Source organism: Onychomys torridus, chromosome 16, assembly GCF_903995425.1.
Source record: "Onychomys torridus chromosome 16, mOncTor1.1, whole genome shotgun sequence".
Classification (NCBI taxonomy): Eukaryota; Metazoa; Chordata; class Mammalia; order Rodentia; family Cricetidae; genus Onychomys; species Onychomys torridus.
The window spans coordinates 12,120,022-12,143,794 of NC_050458.1; the positions used below are offsets into that span (position 1 = coordinate 12,120,022).

At 38.1% G+C, this 23,773-nt stretch overlaps 1 protein-coding gene across 1 annotated transcript; it reads right to left on the reverse strand.

The window, feature by feature from the left end:
• Nucleotides 1-305: 305 nt before the first annotated feature.
• Kcnv1 (potassium voltage-gated channel modifier subfamily V member 1) lies at nt 306-8,505 on the reverse strand. The gene is made up of 4 exons (XM_036207559.1): nt 8,197-8,505; nt 6,580-7,807; nt 5,144-5,673; nt 306-1,938 (listed from the first exon to the last, which is right to left on the reverse strand). Exons 2-4 carry the CDS (start codon nt 7,047-7,049, stop codon nt 1,427-1,429), a joined length of 1,512 nt encoding a protein of 503 aa, XP_036063452.1. The 5' UTR covers nt 7,050-7,807; nt 8,197-8,505; the 3' UTR covers nt 306-1,426.
• Between the last annotated feature and the right edge of the window lie 15,268 nt (nt 8,506-23,773).

A 23,773-nucleotide genomic window follows, 5' to 3' on the forward strand; every position in this document is an offset into this window, starting at 1 on the left:
TTTCCAGGTGTCATTGAACTTGCTATTCTGTCAAAGCTAACCTTGAATGTGCTATGCAGTCTGTGTTGGCCCCAAGCTTATATTTCTCCTCTTTCTGCTCCTCATGTGCTGGGATGATGGGATTGCATTTCAATCCCAGGATTTAAAGCAAAAGGTTCTTCAATGTTCATTACCATCTACTTCAACAAGATAGTGTCTGCTTTTTCCTAATTCTATTTCCCACAAAGTTTTGATATTGTAGTTATTCTGTATGTATGCATATGCATTTCATGTATATTTGTTTTATAAATAGAAAGAGTAAGATCTCTATCTCAGGACCAATTTTATTTTCTTTAGGAACTTTATTGCGTACATCAAGAAAGTAGGCAATAAGGGAATCCTTTGTCAGGCTTTTGAAATTATTACTTACTATTATATTAGAACCAGGGTTATTTCTTAGCTTTAAAAACTTTTGGCTTTAATTATATGCCACAACATTTAGGCATTGTATTATTACCATAAATACTGTCAAAGTGCCTGCAAAATCTGAACATTTGTTATTTACCTCAACAATCAGAAAGCTTTCCACAATATTTTTTAACAAATAAAAAGATCTTCAAGTTCATTAAAAAAAAGCCATCTAATCTTTTCAATGAAGAAATTTAGGATCTCAACAACTTCACTTTTACCTATTCATGATCTTATGGTTTTGAAGGCATAACTTAAATAGTTCATCCATAATGAGACATTTTACAAATCATCTAATTTTCACAAAGACCTGTGCTGCTTTCTTCTTCACACATCACCCTCAGCTGGGATGATGAAGCTGTCTAGGCACTTGAAGCCTCACTTACTGCATACTCGGCAGTCTGAGGTCACTTGCAACTGTAGTGATAAAGGGCGGAGCTCTGTCCATTTTGGCCCAGTGATTTGCACTTGATGGAAAAAGAGGTACCCTCTGTGACCACAGAATTTGAGTGTTTGCTTGCAAAGCTTATCATTATACTCAACAGAGTATAATGTCTAATTTATAGAAAAAAAAGTAATTTATTTGGATAATATTTTTAAAGAGCAAAATGATGTTCAGTGTGTTTTCAAATGTTCACCATTTTCCCCCTCTGGGCTGTGCAGTTCAACTTCCATTATAAAAAAAAAAAACCAAAACAATGATACATGAATCTTTAAGTTTTGATGTATGAAATTATATTCATTAATATTTGAAAATTCAGATATGTATTTCTTTTCCCAAATCATTTTGGTTGTATTAATTAGCTGTGTTGAAGACAGGTGTGTCAAAATAATCAGTTGTTGCTATAGCCGATGTTAAATATTTTAGGAAATCAACAGACCAGAAAGAAGATGAGAAGCGTTCAAGAAACTCATCATCAATATACAGTTATCTGTAGTAGCAAGGCTTCATCAATCCAGTCAAATGTACATAGATAACTTAAAACCAGAAATCATCTCCACCACTGCTTCTAGTACTGGCTCTTTCCCTGCCCTTCAATCGAAGCATCTCCATGATGCTCCGGGCATAGACATCTCTCAGGTTAACACTGATATATGAGTCAGTGGCTATATTCTTGGTAAGCTTCTTGAGAGCTTCCCGCTGTCTCACGGCGGCTTCCTTGAGTTTCAAAGTGAAGTAGCAAGCAGAGAAGCGATCGTTGATAATGGCAATAGGCAAGGCCAAGACAAGGATTCCTGATAGGATACACATGAAGGCCACAATTTTGCCTGTAGTGGTGTCTGGTCTAATGTCCCCATATCCTACTGTAGTCATGGATGTTGTGGCCCACCACCATGCACAAGGAACACTTGTGAAGGTTGTGTCAGGAATGCTTTGCTCTGCAAAGTATTCTATTGTTGAAAATATAGAAATCCCCACAGATAGAAACAGGAGCAGCAGGCCGACTTCTTCATAGCACTGGGTGATTGTCATCCCGAGAGAGCGCAATCCTGCAAGAGAAGAGCTGCTATCAGGCATGAGCACCCTGCTTCTGCTTTCCTTCTTTCCTCCCCCACTCCCTCCTCGAAATCCACCCACAAGCATGTTCTGCATAACTAATACGCTTAGCCATGTTCTGGGGATACAATGAGGACTAAGTTATGACCTCTGTTCTCAGGAAGCTTGTAGTCTTGTTGGTGGGGCCAAGTTTGAGGGATAAATAGAAAGGTAACTATATTCATTCAGTTACTTGTGTAAGCCTCGAATTCATGCTATTTCTGTCTTTTTAATTTGAAAACATGAGACAGAAAGACAGACAGAGGCTGTCTTACAGGAGTTTATCACTTCATGGTATCAAAGTCCTTTGCCAGGATGTATGTGGAGGGCTCACGTGATCAAAGCTCCTTTTCAATGTGTCATTTCAGACATTTGTTTTTATCATTACTTTGATGTTGCTCTCATGGTTTTTGCCTCTTATTTTCTGACTAATGATAAAGATTAATACAATCAGAGACTTCATTGACTGAAATCTAGAGAGGAAGGATGTAATCCATTGCAATGAAGTGAAAACACAGGAGTAAGTTAGGCACAGACATCAAATGTATATCCAGAACACATTCTTACCAGTATATAAGGAGGTTCTAGAATTCTCAGAATAGCCCTTAAAATTCTAGTCCTTATCTCCCTTATGATATTTATGATTCCCTATAAGAAGATAAAACTAAGCAATGTATTTTTTTTTCATTGCCAAAATATGTATGAATGGAAGAACTAGAGACATTTACCAACTATCAGGAAATCCTGACCTATGGGAGTCCTGTAACACCTGTAAAAAGCCTATGTGCTAAAGAGAATGGAAAGAACCCATTATAAACCAGGCTTTGAACTAACCAGTGAGAAATCTTTGCCAAGGTTAGACAAATGTTTCTAAGAGTTTGTCTATTGAATTCATACCAACATGACAGCACAAATAAATTGCCTTTAAAGCCCAAATCAATAAAAAGAATACTTTTCATTTTTATTCATCCTTAGAGATTATTTGAAATGCATTAGAATGCTACCCATAGTCTATTTATTTTGAAGTTTTCTCTTCAAATACTGAGATACTTTGGTCTTATTATCACCTATTTAAAAGAACAATGCACATTAACTTCGAAGTTTAACTTCAAAAGAATATCCAGAATAACTTAGTCATATCTTATTAGTAAAATTGTCTTTAGTGTGTCTATATGGAATGACAGGTTAGAAATAAATTGACATAACTATAGTGTTTAGAACAACTGATTTCACTTAAATTAAATATCATCCACATAACTAAATTCAGACGCTCCTTAAAAGTACCATGTGACAGATGTTGTCACTGTTGTGTCACTTTTCAGATGAGGGGTTCGACATTCACAGGGCTGGTGTGTCTAGTACAAAGCTACAAGACCTGGATTTATACCAAGACTGTCAAGGATCCTAACCAGTATTATATAATATCTCTCAACAAATGTTCCAAATATGTGGGGACTCACGATGTTTGTGGCCATATTTTCTAAATGTTATATTTGACATCAAACTATTAAATATTCATGTATTTGTCATACACTTTAAATAAATTAAGGCTTTGTTAATACTTTGTACTTTCTTTAGAACTGAGAAAACTTTTGAAGAGGTGACAGTGTGGAAATTACTATTATTTCCCTTTTCCTTTCTTTTGGGAAAAAATGTAGCTCTCAGTGTTTTAGAAATTGAATCCTGGGAAGAGTTTATAAATACTCAAAGAAAGCAACCCATTATCTGTGTCAGGAAACAAAGAGTGTTACTTGTAAAAGTTCTTGGAAACCCCATCATCAGATCCCCCATGTGTAAGACTAGCTAGGAAAATACACAACTAGAATTTTGTGGGGTGAGTCTTAATTACAGAGATGTAGGAAAAGAAATTGCAGGTTAATTTCTTCCTAGGTTAATAGGCAGACATAGCTACCACCACCCTTAAGGTGGTCATTCAGATATCTTTGTAGACATTCACTGCAGTAGTACTCTGTAAACACACTTGTTTGTGTATATATACATTTGTACTGTATTATGCATGTTGCTCCAGTGTTTCTCAAAAACACATGGCACTTTAAATACCGAGGTCAAAAATAATTGCAAACCTATTAAAGTGCATGGTCCAGAAAGTAATCCATATACTAAAATTTCACCTTCTATCAGTTGGAGTTGAGAATTTACATTTCAACAAACTCACAGAAATATCCTCATTTTCTTTTAAAGTATAACTTTATAACCCTCGAATATTCATTAGTCAGAAAACCAACTGCTGAGCACCATTACTTTCAGAACTTAAAAATTCTCTTTAATTGCTCTATTCTATTTCCATTCACATTGGTTCTAATTTTCAAGGTCAGGTTAGTGTGTGTGTGTGTGTGTGTGTGTGTGTGTGTGTGTGTGTATGTGTGTGTTCTAGAAAATATTTATTTGACCTTTCAAAGTTTAAGGAAATTCTTGATAACTAAGTAAGGCATTTAGTTACTGCTATGTCTTTCTTCCAAAGCATAATGATTCTACTTATTCATTAAAAACTAGAGGAAGGCCATCAAGACCTGGCCATCTCTTGTCTGCCATGAATAAGGAAGACTGTTCTCATCAGTCAAGAATAAAATTATATACATTTATTTTTTGGAAGTGGAATACAAAAGAGCTAATGGCCATATGTATAGCATATAATTTATATGCCATTTATGTATGTTGTATGTTTGACCTTTGAGAAGAAAAATGTATTTATGTACGTATATATATATATGTGTGTGTGTGTGTATACATATGTGTGTGTCTTTACATAGCACTTAGTTATAATAAACTGAAGTTAAAAGTTAAAAGATGATCAAATTGTTCCACAATGCCCTGTAAACAGAAAGTGTGTGAGAGATATCTCTACATCTCTGATAACATCTTGAAGATTTTGCTTTCCAGTACTTTTTAAGAGGTGAGGGTTGGGTAAAGCTGGAAGGTGGTGATGTGTTCATTTGTCTAAAGCTTGTTTTTTTGTTTGTTTGCCTTTGTTTTCAAGATAGAGTTTCTCTGTGTAACAGTCCTGACTGTCTAGGAACTTGCTTTGTAGACCAGGTTGGCCTCAAACTCACAGAGATCCACCTGCCTCTGCCTCTCCAGTGCTGGAATTAAAGCTTTTAAACAAAGGGAAATTAAAAGGGACCAATAAAATATGAATACCTGTAGAATGCCTTCCCAGTTTTAGCATGCGAAGAGCCCTGAGGAGCCTCAAAACCTGGACCAAGCGCCCCACATTTTCCAGCTCCTGTGTGGTGTGGCTGCCACTCAGACTTTCCACCAGAAGAGTTATGTAGAAGGGCAAGATGGCAAGGAGGTCTATTATGTTGGGTACTTTCCTCAGGAAGCGGCACCTGTCCTTCACACACAGGAAGCGCAGGATGAACTCCCCAGTGAACCAGCTGATACACACATATTCCAAGATCTCCAGCAGCTGTAGATTGAGCCAGCTTAACTCAGCTGACATCAGGGCCATGTTGACGATGGACACTGCCACAAAAATGATGGAGATTACTCCAAAGATCCTGGCTGCTGTGGAAGACCCAGGTTTCTCCAGGATATCCCAGAGCTTTTGGCGGACAGTGGGACAAGGTCCTTGTGAGAAGTCTTGTTCACTCTCATGTTGACTTTCCTGGTCATCTGTGTCCTTCTTAAAGTCAAGGGTTTCACTCAGCTCCTTTCTTCTGAAGTATCTTTCAGGGAAGACAACTTTGTAATTAATTTAAAACACACACACACACACACACACACACACACACAGTGTACAAGAAAGTTAAATTTGACAAAGAGGTCATACTTACATAGTGATTAAAGTATAGAAATATATTCTTATTTTACCCAGGGTGGTCCCTGCCAGATTTCCCACTTCTGACGTTTAAAATGACAATTTCCTAGTAGAAATTTATGTAAATAAGATTTATACATAACCAGGCAATTTTGGATCAATGAACTTTTGTGACTTATTTTCTGGTGACAAGAACATCTGTTTGCCACCTGGAACATTTGTATGTATAAAAGAAAAACATCCATGAAGGAACCATAATAGTGACAGGTCAACAGTAAGTCTCTGTCAGAGCCTGTAATATTCATCCAAGTAATGAACTCTCCATAAGGGTTTAAAGAGGTCCTTCAAGCAAGTTTTTCAGAGTTCAAGTTCTGATTTGATGAGTGATAATAATCCAAACCCTTCCATTCCAAAGTACATTCCATGTACTTTGAGGCATAGTTCTTTTGTTTTTGTTTTGTTTTGTTTGTTTTTTGTTTTGTTTTGTTTTTTTCTGACTCAGCTAGTTAATTACCAGGTGTTTACTCAAAAGTCTGATTGGCCTAGGTTTTCATAAGATATCAGACTATTAGTCTCTGGAAGAAATTGGGCAAGGAGTTTTGTTGTTGCTGTTTTGCTTTTAAAGTTCAATGCACAAGTTGACTTTAGGATTGATTTCTGGCCTCACACAAACACCTTACCTTCCAGTCAAGAGGCGGACACATCTATTTCCAAGGCTGGAGTAGGGAAGTTTACGCAAAGCCTCCAGTCTTTGCCTGTGCCTTCTAATCACCCTCTCCTGCCTTCCCACCCAACTGCCGCGCCCTGTGGGTACCTGTCCCTGCAGCAGGAGTCGATGCTGAGTTCGTCGATGCCCCAATACTGGATCTCCTGAAGAAAGGAGAGAGCGCACAGCTGTTCCATGACGTGCAGGCGGCCAGTGCGGTAGTAGTGCAGGACATAGCGGAACGCCTGGGAGCTGCGGTCGAAGAAGTACTCGTTGTCCACCGGGTTGGCATCATCACAAAGCTCCAGGGGACTGGGAGCGGCAGCCAGGGCTCCCAGGCGGCGATAGGAGGCCACCACCACGGCTAGCTTGCCCAGGCGCGTGTGCGGGAAGCAGGACAGAGCCTGCTGCGAGAGCACGAAGCGGCTGCCGCCCACGTTGACCGTGAGGCAGTCCCCCAGAGCCAAGGGTTCCCCTTCGCCCTCGCTGCAGAAGACGCTGGAGTCCAGCGAGGTCAGCGAGCCGCTGTCCAGCGACGACGAGTCCAGCAGCGGCCGGCGGCGGGGTGACAGATCCATCCTGACACCCTTGGTCTAAGAGCACCGCGAAGTTGGGAAGGCTCTGGATGAAAGCTTGGGTTTCCGCGAGGGCGGTGGCACGGCCCCTGCTGGCGGCAGGGATCTCCCAGGCTCCCGAGGGAGAGGCCTCCCACTTGCGCACCCCGACTCTCTCCACCCCCCAGCTTGATGGCTGGTGTCGCTAGGGAGCTGCGAGTGCGCCGTAGAGCGAGGAGGCTGGGAGAGCAGGAGTGGTCGCGCAGAGGGAACCGGTCATGCAATCGTGGGTCGTCCAGGGAGGAAACAGCCCCAGGACACAGCCTGTCCCCGTGGCCCTTCCTAGATGCAGGCAGAGCTTTCTCTCAAGTTTGTAGTTGAGACCCCTAGGCTACACGGTTCTATGGATTATTGTATATCTGGCGACTCCAGTAAAGGAGCTAGCTGGCAAGGGAGGGAATGGGAAGATCTGGAGGGCACAAGCAAAGAGAGGAGGACTCGCTCAGGTGCTAGGAAGCAGGATGGTGACCCTCGCAGTTGCCCAGTTGCAGACTAAAAGTTCTGAAAACAGGCGGTGATAGCAGGATCTGAGTCCCAATTTGAGCAATTATAACCATCCCTCTTCTGTTGTAAGGTATTCAGTCTGCGATGTTCTCCAGGGCTGTGAACACGTGGGGGAACATGTCTGGGGTACCCGACTCAAGATTTCCTCCCACTTCTCTCTGGTTCCCATCTGTCACTCATGCTAGATTTTCTCCTCTCCTCCCTTAGGTTTCCAGCTCCTAGTTGAAAAACAAGGCTAGTTAATGCTTCTAGTTGAAGTTCCAGTGGGTATTTAAGAACTGGGGGACTCCAGTCCGCCAGGTGCCCTTGAGCACGGGGACACTGCACACTTCTTAAGTTTTCTCAGAAGAGGCATTCTCGGCGCTGTTCTCCAACACAAAGGGGAGCTCTCACTTTAGGAAAAGGAGGAAGGCATTAAAGACAAGGAATAGAACAAGCGTGGGCTGAGGCAAGGGTTTAAATAACAGCGACCTTGCGGCTAAAGGAGAAGCCAAGTTCAGGAGATCAGCTGAGACTGGCTGAGTGCCTACCAGCCTCTTAGAGCTGCGTCCCCCAGCCAACCAGTTGGACACAGGGCTGGGAGAGTGGGAAGAGGACAGTGACTCACCTGTAACTTCTGACACTCCTGGGAGTTGCTCAGCCACTGTAGCCCATATTGTTGTTCTTTAATCCTTCTGACCTACACGGGAGAATTCTAAATTCACCAGTCAGGAAGGGAAAGCGGCTCACAACACAGACCATAGCTTTTGCTGCTTCGCTATTCCTGTGCTTGCATCCTGGCTCCTGGCCTCAGGATTCTGTTGAGAGTTACGCCCCGCCCTTGCTCAGTGCTCCTCTGGAACCAGCGTCCCGAGGTGGCCAGCTCCTTAAAGAAGAGTAGAAGGTGAAGAAAGAGGGAGGAAAGGAGAGCTCAGTGACACTGAATATTGCATCTGTGTGAAGACGCTTCAAGATTTGTTGCATTTGATTTTCATTCCTCACCATCTGTGTCTACAAAATGTTGCAATATTTCCAAACCGGTAAAATGCTGTGTAGCAGGGTTAGGACAGTTATATTTTACTTTCCAAACATGGATAAGGATTTATCATTATGACTAGCAACCATTTAGGCTCAGTATTTCCCAGTGTTTGCCAGGGAAAGTGAACCTGACTTTTTTCTTTTCTTTCTTTTTTTTTTTTATAGTAAGAAGTTTCAGAATTTATACAGCTTATTGTAGTGAGAAAAGCTTTTCCACAGATGGGACAGATACTTGGTTGTCTAGTTCAGACTTTGCACCTGACTCTGGGACTCTTCGTTATTATTTACTTTGCGGACCTGAGTGCCTTAGCAAGATACCCAGTGTTAATAAAGAAGACCAACAATTTATTGGCTGATAACTTTATACCAAGATATTTTGTAGACACTCTACTATTGCAATATCTTGTTTAGTCATAACAACACCATGAGATATCCATGGGCCCACTTAATGGAAGAAGAAATGGAGACAGAGGAGTTGAATACCCATCAAATACATAAATACATATTCAATATAGCAATAAATGTCAAAGGCTGCCTCCATAAGTTAAACATTGATGTGCTGGGCATTATTCTAAATGCTTAATATGTGCTGGGAAGAAAACAGGTTAGATTGTGAAATGTTCAGCTAGGCAGGCAATGAGAACTGCAGAGCAATTCCACTAAATTATTTTAACTCTGTTGTTTCTAGGTTATAGTTCTATTAGTAGCTATCCCCTTGATTAACTCTTTCTTCTCTAAAGAACTCTTTCAAGCAGAAAATATACAGACAGAATTATCCCAGCACACAGTTCATTAATATGTTTAGATACCGTGTTGTTTTGCATGTCCTTTTATATTGAGGATAAAACTTCATTTCAATTCTAGATGATTTAGGTATTGAAAGAGGAAAAAGTTCAAAGTTCTGTTAAGCCTTATGATCAGTAGTAAAGGACTGCACTAGCCTTATGGATCCTAGCAAGGAAACAGGTAAAATTTTACAGAACTACAATAACTGTGGAAAGTGATGAGGACTTATGGGTGACACTGGCAGATCACTGACCCTCAGTTATGATGAAAGGTATTCTATACAAGTAATTATAGTATTAATAACCATCTTTGGGAGGATGAAGATGTCATTTAGTGGTAAGAGCAATTGTTGTGCAACTATGAGGACCTGAGCTCAAATTTCTAGAACCCATTTAAAACCCTGGGTGGCCTGGCTGTAACTCCAGTGCTCTACAGGGGCAAAGAAAGAAAGATTATTGGGGCTTGTTGGATGCCAATATAAATCTGGATTCAGTAGATCCTATCTCAAGGGAATGAGCTGGAAGGGGATAGAGCAGAACACATCAAATTGTCTTCTGGTCCTTTGCCTACACAGGCACATGAACACGCACACACATGCATATATATCACATATATGCCACACATATACACATACAAATTGTGACTCTTTAAGCATAAAGCTAATATCTGAATTCTCAAAGTGCTCATATAGACTAGCATTGTCATCATGACATACTTCAAATTGTCTCTTTGATGACAATTGTGAAAATAAATGTCAAAAGTCACGTGAAACATGTTGGAAATTCTATTATAAAATAAAACCATGGTGGGCGGTGGTGGTGCATGCCTTTAATCCCAGCACTCAGGAGGCAGAGCCAGGCGGTCTACAGAGTGAGATCCAGGACAGGCATCAAAACTACACAGAGAACCCTGTCTCTAAAACAAAACAAGGGTTGGGGATTTAGCTCAGTGGTAGAGTGCTTGCCTAGCAAGCACAAGGCCCTGGGTTCGATCCTCAGCTCAAAAAACAAAAAAACAAAAAAACAAAACAAAACAAACAAACAAACAAAAAAAACAAAAAAAAAAGCAAAAAACAAAAACAAAAACAAAAAAACCCATATTTTTACTTTGAAAAATAGTATTATCATATTAATTTTATACTCAACCTATATGGAGTCCATTTGGGGAACATAGTATGATGTTTCTGTGAAATTACTCTTGATATTAGTGTTTCAAGATAATGACAGCACACAGACATGATCTTAAATCATTGAAGTTTTATTTAAAAAATCATATATTCACATATCCCAAACCCTTTAACTTCATAGTTTTTATAATTTGATAAGGAAATTTGATGAGAAAGTAATTTGAATAAAAAGCTTTAAAGAAGTCAACTTGGGAAAATTCTCATATGTTTGCATGAAATCCCCTTAAATTTTATGATTCATTGACAAAGGAGATGGCATTTCATGCAGTGTATGCCTCAGTTTGCCTTGTATTTGATTTCTCAGAGGTTGACAGCTACATAAGTCCATTATGTGGATATTTGAAAATGCCTTTGTGTATGGATAAAATGATGTTGTTCTCTTTCTCCTCATAGCACTGGGATATGTTGAAAGGGGAAAAATGTGATGACTTCTATGTATTCATCTTTCATGTGCCTCTAGGTGCTTGGAATAAATCCTCCCAACTGTATGACAGCCCACTCTAATGCAGAATTTAGCTTAATGTGGGCTTGTTCTGGATTCCTTCCAAGGGGAGGCAATTATCTTTGGAAGTACCCAAGAGCTCATTTTTATAGCCTAGTCTGCTACAGAGACTTGTATTGTCTTGTACAGTCTGTCTTGTATTGGCTGTGTAACCTGAACAAGCTGCCTCATTTTCTTCATCTGTTAAACAAGAGCAATGACCGTGCTTTATGCTATTGTTTTAAAATTAAATGAGATATAGAATGTTTCCTGCAGTTCCATGCTTCTTGCTTTTTGTGATACTTTTTAAAAGACATTTTTAAAATTTTTGTGATTATGGCATAATTACATCATTTGCCTTTTCCCTTTCTTTCCCCTAAAACCTCCTGCGTACCCACATTTTTAATGTTTTAGGAGTTCTCTTTCTGATATCCATCTCCTCATACCTCACTAAGAATTTACTATGTGATAGGCACTTCACTAAGAACTTGATAACATTATTTTTCATCGTTTATGTACCATGGAACCCCTCAGAACAGATAGTATTATTATGTTACAGATATAAAAGAAAGAGGAGATCCTTGAAGTAATTTCCCATGTGTCACATAGATTGAAGATACAGATTTGACTACATTTGTTCAATTTAAAGCCTGCATTATTTGAAAATGATTGCTATAAAATAGCACCTTAATTTGCTATCAATGAATCATAGCTTAATTTGGAATCAATGATAATCTCTTTACAAATAACTTTAAAAGGAAATATTTACTTTTATGCTCCAAATAATTAAGACATTGGCTGTGTTATATAGACAATGGCCAAAATAGTGTCTGTTAATTTCACTTTAATAATTGACTTTTTCTCTCCAAACATCTAGATACAATGCCTGTTGGCTCTTTTATGATTTTCATTATGCCACTATCATCTTTAAAAGGCATACATCAAATTTTCCTGGATTATCCAGAATGTGTCGAGGAGGCACTTACCATTCCCTGATTAACTCCTGTAATTACCCTTAAATTAAACTTTTGTAAACAAGATTTAGAGGCAACAGTGCAGAAGCAGCTTGAGTGCTGTGAGCCTCATACTCACGAACTGTTAATTGAACCCAACATTGAACTTGAATATTCCAATTAAAACCTCCTCCTCCTCCCGTTCCTCCTCCTTCTCCTTCTTTTTTGAGACAGGGTTTCTCTGTGTAGCCCTGGCTGTACTAGAACTTGCTCTATAGACCAAGCTGGCCTCAAACTAGATCTGCTTGGAAGTTGTCCATGCTCCAGTGAGTAGATGGACAACATAAATTGGACATTTTTTCTTCCTTTTTGTTTTTGTGGGGGGAAGTCATAAGGGTGCAGGGTGGACCTGAGATGACTGGGAAGTGAGTGTGATTGGGATGCTTGATGGGAAATTCCCAAATAATGAATAAAAATATTATGTTGGAAAAAAAAAACCTCTCTATCCAGTTTTATCAAATTCCTTTATGTTGAAAAATCAAGAGCCATTTAAAAACTGTATTTCTGATTGAATGTATGTGGTTTATTGATATTAATAGTAAAATTTCATGTATACTTACCCCTTGTTACATCAAGTTTCCTTGTCCCAAGTGTTTCATCTCATTATCAAGGAACTCAGCAAATATTACTCAGGAATTAGAAGAAAACCTTCGTACCCTCTTATATTATGAAGGTTTTCTCATATTGTTTCTTTTGTGTCTCCGCAATCTACTGAAAGGTGAATAGTTTACCAGTTGGCAATTCTATTCTTAGAAATTTATTTCTATAATCTGAGCTTATAGTTATAAATACTATATATGTATATATTTGTATGTACCATATATTTTATGTCTCACACATACAGTATGCTCTATACAGCACTATAAACTCATGAGACACAAACATGAGAAATTAACAATGCAGTGAAATTCACATTGAATACTAAATAGAATATATTGTCAATATTTTATGCAAGAGAATAGTAGGAAATCAGAAAAGCACAAGAACAAAAAGTAGAGATACATGGAGATACATAAAGAGAAATGAAATTCCTTCTTTAAAAAATGGGTATTTGTTGTGGTCCAGAGCTCCCTTAGACAGAGTCTTCACATAATTTGAATGATACAACTAAATAAAAGTATCAAGTAATTTTTAGGTGCATATGCTGACATCTATGCCTAAATATTTTTGTTAACTGAATATGACACTATTTAGAACAAGTTATTCTAATACCTAACATCATTATCTTATTTTTGGCACATAGAACACTGTTTTAATAAAAATATTTTCTGTTCAGTTCATTGCACAGAAGTGGGATGACCACAGCTTTCTATACACTCAGCCAACATTTTAACAGGGTTTCTCTGTGTAGTTTTGGAGCCTGTCCTGGATCTTGCTCTGTAGACCAGGCTGGCCTCGAACTCACAAAGATCTGCCTGTCAGCCATTGCTTTTTGCACTCAGCTCTGTGTTCCACATTTTTGTATCTTTTCACTGTAATAAAGAATGGAAATATGGATTTGGTCAGGTATAATTATTTCTTTAATGTTTTGTGATTATAATTATATTATTTACCTACCCTTTCACTTTCCTCCCTCAAACTTTCCCATATATCTCTCCTTGCTCTCTTTCAAATTCATGGCCTCTTTTTTATTAATTGTTGTTATATGCATGAACATTCTATGTATATGTGTATATTTCTAAGTATAACCTGCTCTGTTTGTATACTTTTACTTGTATGTATGTTTTCACTGTTGACCCTGCGGTATTAGATAAGCAACTGATGTGCTCTTCCCTGCAGGCTATTTTTTTTCTGCCTGCAACATTCCTGAGTTGCCTGTAGTTTTTTGTGATTGGTTAAGGCCTGGTGGTTTTTCTCTTGTCCACTTTGGCCTATATTGATGTCCTTGTTTACCTCATATTCAGGCAGTCATGTCATGAGATTTCATGAGTGTAGTAGCCTCTGAAATGACTAGGAGGCACAGTCTCACAGCAAACTGTGGTCTACTTTCCCTTAGAATCCTTCTACTACCTTTTCCAAAATGTTTCTAGAGCCTTAGGTCCAGTTTTGAGACAAAACCTCTCACACTATTGTCCAAGTTGATTTCCAACTCAGAGTAATCCTCCTGCCTCAGCCTCCCAAATGCTAGGGTTTTAGGCATGAGTAACCATGATCAGCTCATACTAATCTTGTTGATTTAAAAAGAAAGAAACAAAGACTGAGGTAAATTTGTTTGTTCCAGTGTGTATTTTCTCTACACAGTAGAGAAAATTGTGATGGTAGCAACTGAATGTACAACTTGTCACTCTTCCAGCATGGGAAATACAGAGAGCCATATGGCTTCCCTCACCATTGCATCTGATTGACATCTCAGTTTTAGACATGGCCTCACAGTTCTCCCACAAACAGATTTCCCGGAAATCTAAAAGAGTAGGAATCCAGGAGGAAATCAAAGCATCACAAATTTGTCATATCTGTTCTCATTTTTTTTTGATAAAATTTATCTCCATTAGTAAGCAACTGATGATGTTTTATTTTTATAATGGCAGACAGCTTTGTTATTTCTTAAAATAAAAAATCATGGAAATGAAGGCAACAACCCCCCTCTCCTCTAATCTATCAGCAGCAAATAGTTCAGTAGTGAGGCACAAGGCCTCTTGAACGCTTTCTCTGTGTACATCTACCTACTGAGAGCCCATCTTGTGCAGACCTAGTGCAGGCATCCAAAGCTGTGACTTCATATTTTCAATGGCAATTTTACCTAAAAAATGGTTCCATTGGATAGTTCCAATCCAAAGATTATACAAATGTCTACAACAAAAATAAATGGTTCATGAAAAAAAAATCTGAAACTTATTAATCTGGGAGAGCCACTGGTGGGGTTGTGTGCGTTTGTGTGTGTGTATGTGTACATATGGTTGAGAGCAAGATTAGAGAGTGTATGGTGGAGAGAATAATTATATAAATGTCCCTTTTGTCAAATATTGTTAAACTGTCAAAGAACAAACAATGAAAATGTGACTTTCAAATCATCTGTGAAAGAATATAAATAAAATAAATAATAATTTTGAAATGAATTTAGGAAATTGTTAATTGTGTAATATGGTCAAGATTTCTTCATCAAAATAGCTATATCAGTACCATATAAGCACAGTGATAAAACAATGTCTAGGGATAATTAAAACTTTTAACTATCAAGAATATCTCAAAGACCAGCAATAATACAGCACATTTTGAGAACTGTCCCCTCAGGGTCACATGTAGTTTTACAACTTAAACAATAAGCACCCATGTTTACATCTTGTCAGGGATTAAGCAAGTGTGGGAATTTTCAATGCTTTTGATAAGGTTGCAGTCACGTGTTTCTTGTATACTTGTATGTTAGAGGCCTGTAAACATGTGAATGTGAACACATCTTAAACATGCAGGAGAATGTAATGAGTTTATCCCTCATCTTCAGCTATTTCTTCTAAATTCCTCCACAATAACAAACACTTTCTGTATTGTAGAACCAGGGGGCTGGAGAGATGGCTCAGAGGTTGAGAGTACTTATTGCTCTTGCAGCGGACCTGGGTTTGATTAGTAGTACTCACATGGCAACTCCAGTTACAGAGAATCCAATTCCCTCCACTTGCCTCCATTGACATATAGCATTTATGCAAGCAAAATAAAATAAACATAAATAAAGAAAATAAAGAAAATAAATTAAAAATAGTTATTGTGGAGTCATACAATGAACCTATTCTTTGAACATACTGAGTAAGTATTCTACTACTCTGCTACAAACTTGGCCCTCTTCTCAATCTTTATTTTGAGACAAGTCATCTCTAACTTTTCCAGCCTCACTGTGGTGTTTTAAATGAGAAATGTCCCCCATAGGCTCAGGTATTTGAACCCTTGTCTCCTGGTAAATGACACTGTTTGGGGGAGGGGTTGTCTTGTTAAAAGTATGCCACTGAGGGTAAGCTTTGATAGTAAAAAGCCTTGTCTACTTCCAACTTGCCCTCTCTCTTTCATGCTTATAATGGAGAATGTGACCTCTCATCCTTCCATACAAGCTGCTATATCTACTGCTGCTGCCAAGCCTTCCCACCATGGTGAAATCTTATCCTGGAACCATAAACTCAAATAAAGTCTTTCTTCTCTGTGAGTTGCCTTGGTCACAGTGTTTTATCATAACAGTAGAAAAGTAACTAATACACTCAGTGCAGCCCAGACAGGCCTTAAGCTTCTGATCCTCTTCCTTCCAAAGAAAACTGGGATTATAGGTTTGTATCACTAAGGATTGGTAAACCTTTCTATTAGTACAACCAAGAAAACTAAATCTAACACAATGAGTTAAATCTCTCTATGTAATACATGGTAATTTTGGAAGCAAATGCCCAATTTGTCAGTTTTATGCTGTCTTTTAACCTTTCTACAAATTTCAGGGTATAATGGAGGCAAGATTATCTTGACTCTTCTAAGGTGTGTGACTATAGCACTGGCTAGTAGTGGGGCTTCCTGAACTAATAACTATAACTACCCTATCCATGAACCAAAGAGGCTGAAAACTGTGTTTGGTCCACAACCCTTTCCATTTAGCTCAGGTGATAACAGCTTTGCCACTATTCCCCAGCTTCTGATCTCTGTATCTCCTCACCAGTATAAGAGGGGCTTTTTACTTATCTATCTCAGATTAACCTGTCATCAGCCACTGTACTGCAGCAAAATGTCCATAGCTCCATGTTGGCAGTGACTAGACATGGAACACCTGCTGCTCCAGCTTTTCACTAACATGAATGAAATTGCTAACTCCTATTACTGTCCTCCAAGTAACATGTAGCTCCTGCCTCTCCTGGCTTGCCAGGGTTCCTAATCAATGGGCTTAAATATTTATAAATGATACAAAGGCCCTGTAGCTGATCGACTAGATTTCTCATCTCTCCTGTATCTCCCCAGTGTTTTCCTATAGCTATTTATGTGTTTACCTTCCTACTGCTAGCCTGGGGTCCCCAGATTCTTTTAGGTTAGCACTCCTCACAGTGATCTGATGAAGGGATGGAGATAGATATTTCACATGTAGAGCTCTGCCTTATACTTCCAATGTCCCAAACTCCTAAAGAAGAAAGTCTCACACTTTAGCTCTGGTCTCCATAACCAAGACAGTTCTAATTACCTTCCCACAGCACTATAGGTGGATGACTTGGGTTGACTGAAGACAAAGGTCATAGGTCCCCCAAAACCAAAAAAAATGCTATGACAACTGTTTGAAATATGTTAATGTATTAGACATATAAATTAGTCATCTTTTAAAAATTATCCATTAATACAGACACATTAAGCACAACATTGTGTAGTAACAGATGTGTATTTAAAATGTATACATAAGTAACAGTGATCTATTATGATACTTGTTGAGAAAATGAAGATCTGTTGTTCTTAAAACAGGGATCAGCATGGAGGGGTATCATACACATCACAGAGAAAGCCTGTCATGTGTGTTCCAAGCTGTACTCTCAAGCTTTCTAGAAGACTCAGGGGCCAATGAAATAGTTCTATTTAATAATTTTGGTCAGCTAGCTGCAATAGAGTCTATCCCAAACACTCTCTTTCCTTGTACACACATGTACAAAAGTCCACAGAAGAATCTTTACTTTCATATCTTTGCTCTACTTTTCAGAATCTGAAGCGTTACTCTTAATTATTCTTTATCAATAAAAACTTAGGAGTCAGATATTGGGGTAAGAGCCGGAAAGATCAGAGAAGTCACCAATCCTTCCTACCTTCTCTGTTCCTTCCTCCAGACCAGGGAGCCAGATCCCTCTCTGCTCCACCTTACTGCTTCCTCTCCCTCTGTCTTCAGTCTTCTAAAACCTCTGTGGTTAATTTTTGTCGACTAGTCACTGACCCTGTCCTCGGACTCCAAGCAAGCTTTATCTGTCAGAACATTATAAACATACCACACAACAAGGACCCTTCACAAGACCTACTCAACTTGCCTTTTATTAGCTAACTGTGTTGAACTTATGCCCTCATATGGGAGGAAATAGTTTGTATGAAAGGATGACCAAACAGACTATAAATTATTCATTAAATGCCCTCTATTATTTCTGGAAATGATTTATTTAGAATACTTCAATTTTTACTCTCAACTTAATGAAATAAATATTAAATGTCTTATAATTAGACAAAATCCATACAATTTATTTATCAACTTTTAAGCTTAGAATTCAAATTCCCTGTAAAGAACTGGAATTCTCTGTATCTTCTGAAAGCTTGATTCTTAAATTAATATACAGTATTGAAAGAATCCAGATTATTCTTTCCATGTAACTATCCTATCAATTACATTTATTTAATTTTGTCATAAAATACCCACAAATATACTCATTAATAGGAATATTTGGGTCTGACAAGACACATATACTTAAATTATTTTCTTGTGGTGTAAATTAAAGAAAATTCATGATATTTGCTGAGTTATGAGTTAATGTGAATTCAGACTTAGTGGAAGCTTTAGATAAACTTTCATTTCAGAAGCTGAAAATGATGTGAGTTATCAACCAAGCAGGATTCAGTCTGCTACATGCTCTTCAGTTGTGCTTCCTGCCTGTTATCACAATTAACTAGTGAATTAGCTCTTTGATTGACACCAGTATCAGAAGATACAATCACGTCATGGTTAAAGATTTTTATATTTGGCTGACTTTTCCTATCTAGTTCTTTTGTAAAAGGCCAAGTTGAAAATTAAAATAATTTGTCAAAGGTTGACTTACATTTTAAAATTTGTTTTGAGGTGATAGTTTTCTTTAATCTTTTATTTCAACATTAACAGTTTAGGCTACAGTTGCTCATTTTTTTCCAACTTTAATGAATTTGATAGTATTTTATAAATTATGCTTTTTGTGAAAGACACTGATAATAATATGGAGTTGCTGCCTTTTTTTTTTTTTTAATGCTCTGAAGTTGTCATCTATAGGAACCAACATTTATTTGCAATATAGACTAGAGACCATACATTTTATTTTCTGTCATTTACAGGAAAGGACAGATAAGACAGCTGAGAAAGCCAGGAAACCCTTTTAAAAACTCACCAGAAAAGGCAAGACTGTCTGACAGTCATTTTTGTGTGCACACTGAAAAAGAGCAATCAAGCTAAGCGTGCAGCTGAAATGGTGAAAAGATAGTCTTAAATGGGGTGGCATGGTTAGGTTGCTAAGAGACAGCGTTCTCAGAGTTCAAGTACGTTTCCATGCATAGATCCACTGATATGGGTGTGCTTGCCTAGAGCCAACAAGGAGAAAAGGACACAGGGCTGAAGTCTGCACACTGGGCTGTCTATTACTTTTATTCAGATGCATAAGGACTGATATGTATGAGCATTGGAATAAAAATGGAAAGAGATAGTATGTAGGACAGTTTTTTAAGTTTCAAGGTTTTCTCATTATTTCATTTCCTGGTTACAAAAGACAAAATGTAACTACTATTTAACAACTTTCATTTGTGTGTTTGATAAAAAATAAAGCACTCATTTAATTTCCCATTATCATTTCTCTCTGGAGCACATTAGAGGCACAAAAAGCAAGCATTTTCTTTGTGATTTCACCATAATCCCAGTATGTCTTTCACTAAAATTGATGTGTAGAAAAGATAGAAATATATGCATAGAAAGAACCAGCTGGTCTCTGATTGCGGCACACCTGACAAGCTTCACCTCTGCTCCTTCTAAATATCCAGAGGGTTCTGTTCCTTGCTCGAAGCTGTGCTTCAGCACACCCTGGACCACCTGTGTCCTCAAGCTGGCATGGCGGCTCAGCTGCAGTTTGACACTGATCCCAGACGTCTAGACAACTCACCACACGGTTATACTTTGATTTTGTTTTCCTTCTACTGAAAACAGATTTTTTTTCTCATTCAATATATTCTGATTACACTTTTCCCTTCCTCGATTCTTCCTAGTTCCTCCCCATATAACCCTCCTATCCAGATCCAACCCTTTTCTATCTCTCATTAGAAAACAGACAGGCTTCTAAGGGATAATAATACAATGCAATACAATACAATAAGATGATGCAAAAATAACACATCTGAGTCTGACAAAACAAAACGAAAAGGAGCCAAAGAAAAAGCACAAGGAAAAGGCAAAGATGGAGAGGCATACTCATTCACACACTTAGGAATCCCATAAAAATACAAAACTGGAAACCATAATATATATGCAAAGAACCTGTAAGGTACGAGAGAGAGAGAGAAAGAGAGAGAGAGAGAGAGAGAGAGAGAGAGACAGAGAGACAGAGACAGACAGACAGACAGAGACAGACATACAGAGACAGACAGACAGAGAGATAGAGACAGAGAATAAATAAAATAAAATAAAATAAAAATAAATAACAAAAAAAGTTAAAAAAAAAAAAAAACAACAACCCTGACATGACATTGTAAGACAAGGAATTTCTGAAGATGCACTTGAGTTCCTTTTCTGTGGGCTTTCCACTGCTGGACATGCAGCCTACCCTAAAGAGTAGTTTGTTTCCCTAGTAAGACTCTCTTGGAGGAAACTAACTTTTCAAGTGGTTATCAGTAGAGAAAGCTTCTGGGTTAAGGGTGGGGATATGTGAGCACTTCTTTCAGCTCTAGGACCCTATCTGGTACAGATCCATGCAGGCCCTGTGCATGCTGTAAGAGTTGATAGGTAGGTGCATTGGTCCTGTTGATTTAGGGGGCCTCATTTCTCTGATGTCTTCTTTCCACACTGACTCTTACTTTTTCTGCATCCTCTATTTTAGGGTTCCCTCAGTCCTGAGAGAAGGATTTGATGGAGACATTTATTTTAGGGCTGAATATTCCAAGACCTTTCACTTTGTGTATTGTCCAGCTGTGGGTCTCTGTCCTTGTTCCCATCTGCTGTAGGAGGAAGCTTCCCTGATGATGGCTGAGCAAGGCACTGATCTATGAGTATGACAGAATGTTGGTAGGAGTCATTTTGTTGATTTTTTTTTTTTTTTTTTTTTTTTTTTTAGTAGAACAGTAGTTGGTTTTTCCCCTTGCTCCTTGGGCTATCTAGTTTCAGGTTCTTGGTCATCCAACTAGTGAGCAGTGTCTAGAAGTTTCCATACCATGGAGTATACTTTAAGTCAAGTCAGGTATTAGTTACTCCCACAAGCTTTGTGCCACCATTGCATTAGCATGTCCTGCAGGCAGGACAGCATGATAGATCAGAGGTTTTGTAGCCGGGTTGGTGATTATCTTTCTCCTTTTGTAGCATGCAGAGTACCTTTCAGAACCATGAATGCTGACACATAAGAGTGAAAGCTCCAGGTAGGCACAAGCTCCACACTCCATGTTCAACGAGCTGTGTAGGTATGGTCATCAGACAAAGGACTTTGTCTTGAGGATGAGAGGAGTGTAACCTATAATCTTGACAACAGCTGGGCTTGCTTTGGGGTTCCCATAAAACCCTCTTTGACCAACAACTCAATTAGTAGTAACCCATTCCTGGTCCTGGAAGCTTCATTTGTTGACAAATAATGTCTACTTGGGTACTGTCTTCCTCATTATTCGGCAACTTCATTTAGATCTCCTTCATATATGTATATATTTGAAGAGGCTTCTGTTGCATCAGATTTCCATACTATGCCTCAAATGCCCCTTACTTTTAGCTGTCTTGCCCTGTATTCTCTTCCAAGTTTCCCTCTTCCCTACCCCCTCCAATCTTTCTATTTCAATCCCTAACCATAATTCATCCATAATTATCTAGTCTACTACTTTATTTCCCTTTTCCTGGGGGGAATTTATCTGTGCCCCTCCCCCATGCTCCAAAGTCCCATACTGTATACCTAAATTATGTGGTTATGATTATAGCTTGGTTATCATTAATTTAATAGCTAATATTCACATATAAGCAAATACAAATAATATTTGCTTTTCTGGGTCTGGATTTACCTCACTCAGGATTTTTTTTTTTTTTTTTTTTTTTTGCTAGTTCCATCCACTTACCTGTGAATTTTATGATTTCATTGTTTTGGTGAATGAATAATATTCCATTGTGTAAATGTACCACATTTTCTTTACCCACTCACCTGTTGAGGGACACTCACTTTGTTTCCAGTTTCTGATTATTATTATTATTATTAGAGTGACAATAAATAAGGTTGAGCAAGTGTTTCTGTAGTAGGATGAAGTATGCTTTGTGTATGTGTCCAAGAGGAGCTGGATCTTGAGGTAAGTAGATTTCCATCTTTCTGAAGAAAGGCCACACTGATTTCCATGGTGACTGTATGAGGAGACTAATGGAGGCGAGTTCCTCTTACTCTATATCCTTACTAGCATGAGCTATTACTTGATTTGAGCTATCACTTGATTTGTTAATCTTAGCCATGCTGACAGGTGTAAGATTAAAATCTTTTGACTTACCTCTTCCAGATGGCTAAGGATATTGAACATTTATTTATGTGTTTCTCAACAAGTTAAGATTTCTCTATTGAGAGTTCTCTGTTTAGATTTGTACCTCATTTTTAATTGAGTTATTTTTTTTCTTGAAATCCAGTTTCTTCAGGTTTTTATATATATTTTGGGTATTAGTCCTACGTCAAATGTATAGTTGATAAAAACACTTTTCCAGTCTGTAGGCTGCCACTGTCCAAATGACAGTGTCCTTTGCCATACACAAGTTTCTCAGTTTCATGAAGTCCCATTTATTAATTTTTGTTCTTAGTTCTTGTGCTAACAGTGTTATATACATAGTCTTTACCTGTGCCAGTGAGTTCAAGGCTATTCCCACTTTCTCCTCCATCAGGCTTACTCTATCTGGCTGAATGTTGAGATCTTTGATCTATTTGGTCTAGTGTTTTGTGCAGGATGACAAGTATGGATCTATTTGGATTCTTCTACATGTAGCCATCCAGTTTGACATTTGTTAAAGATGTTGTCTTTTTCCAGTGTACATTTCTGTTCTCTTTATAAAAAAATAGGCTTCCATAGGTATGAATACTTATTTCTGGGTCTTCAATTCCATTCCATTGTTCAATGTGTCTGTTTTTATCCCAATACCATGTTGTTTTTTATCGCTATAGTTCTGTAATACAACTTGAGATCAGGAAAGTGAGATCTCCTGCAGTTCTTTTATTTTTCAGGATTGTTTTCACTATGCTGAATTGTGTGTGTGTTTGTGTGTGTGTGTGTGTGTGTGTGTGTGTGTGTGTGTGTGTTTCCATATAAAGCTGAAAATTGTTCTTTCAATATCTGTGAAGAATTCTGTTGGAATTTTGATGTGGATTGCATTGAGTCTGTAGATTGCTTTTGGCAGGATGACCATTTTTACTAAATTAATCCTACTGACTCTGAGCATGGGAAGTCTTTCTATTTTCTGATATCTTCATTAATTTCTTTCTTCAATGTCTAAATGTTTTATACCATACAAGTATTTCATTTGCATGATTAAAGACACTGCATGATATTTTATATAATTTGAGACTACTTTGAAATGTGGTATTTCCATGATTTCTTTCTCAGTCTGTTTTTCATTAATGTGTAGGAGGGTTACTGATATTTGCGAGTTAATTTTTATACTGTTATTTTGCTAAAAGTGTTTATTAGTTTTAGGTGTTTCCTGCTGGAATTTTTAAAGTCACTCATTTATACTGTCATATCTGCAATAAAGATAATTTGGCTTCTTCTTTTCCAATAGTTATCCTGTTGATCTCCTTCAGCTGTCTTATTGCTCTGGGAAAGACTTAAATAG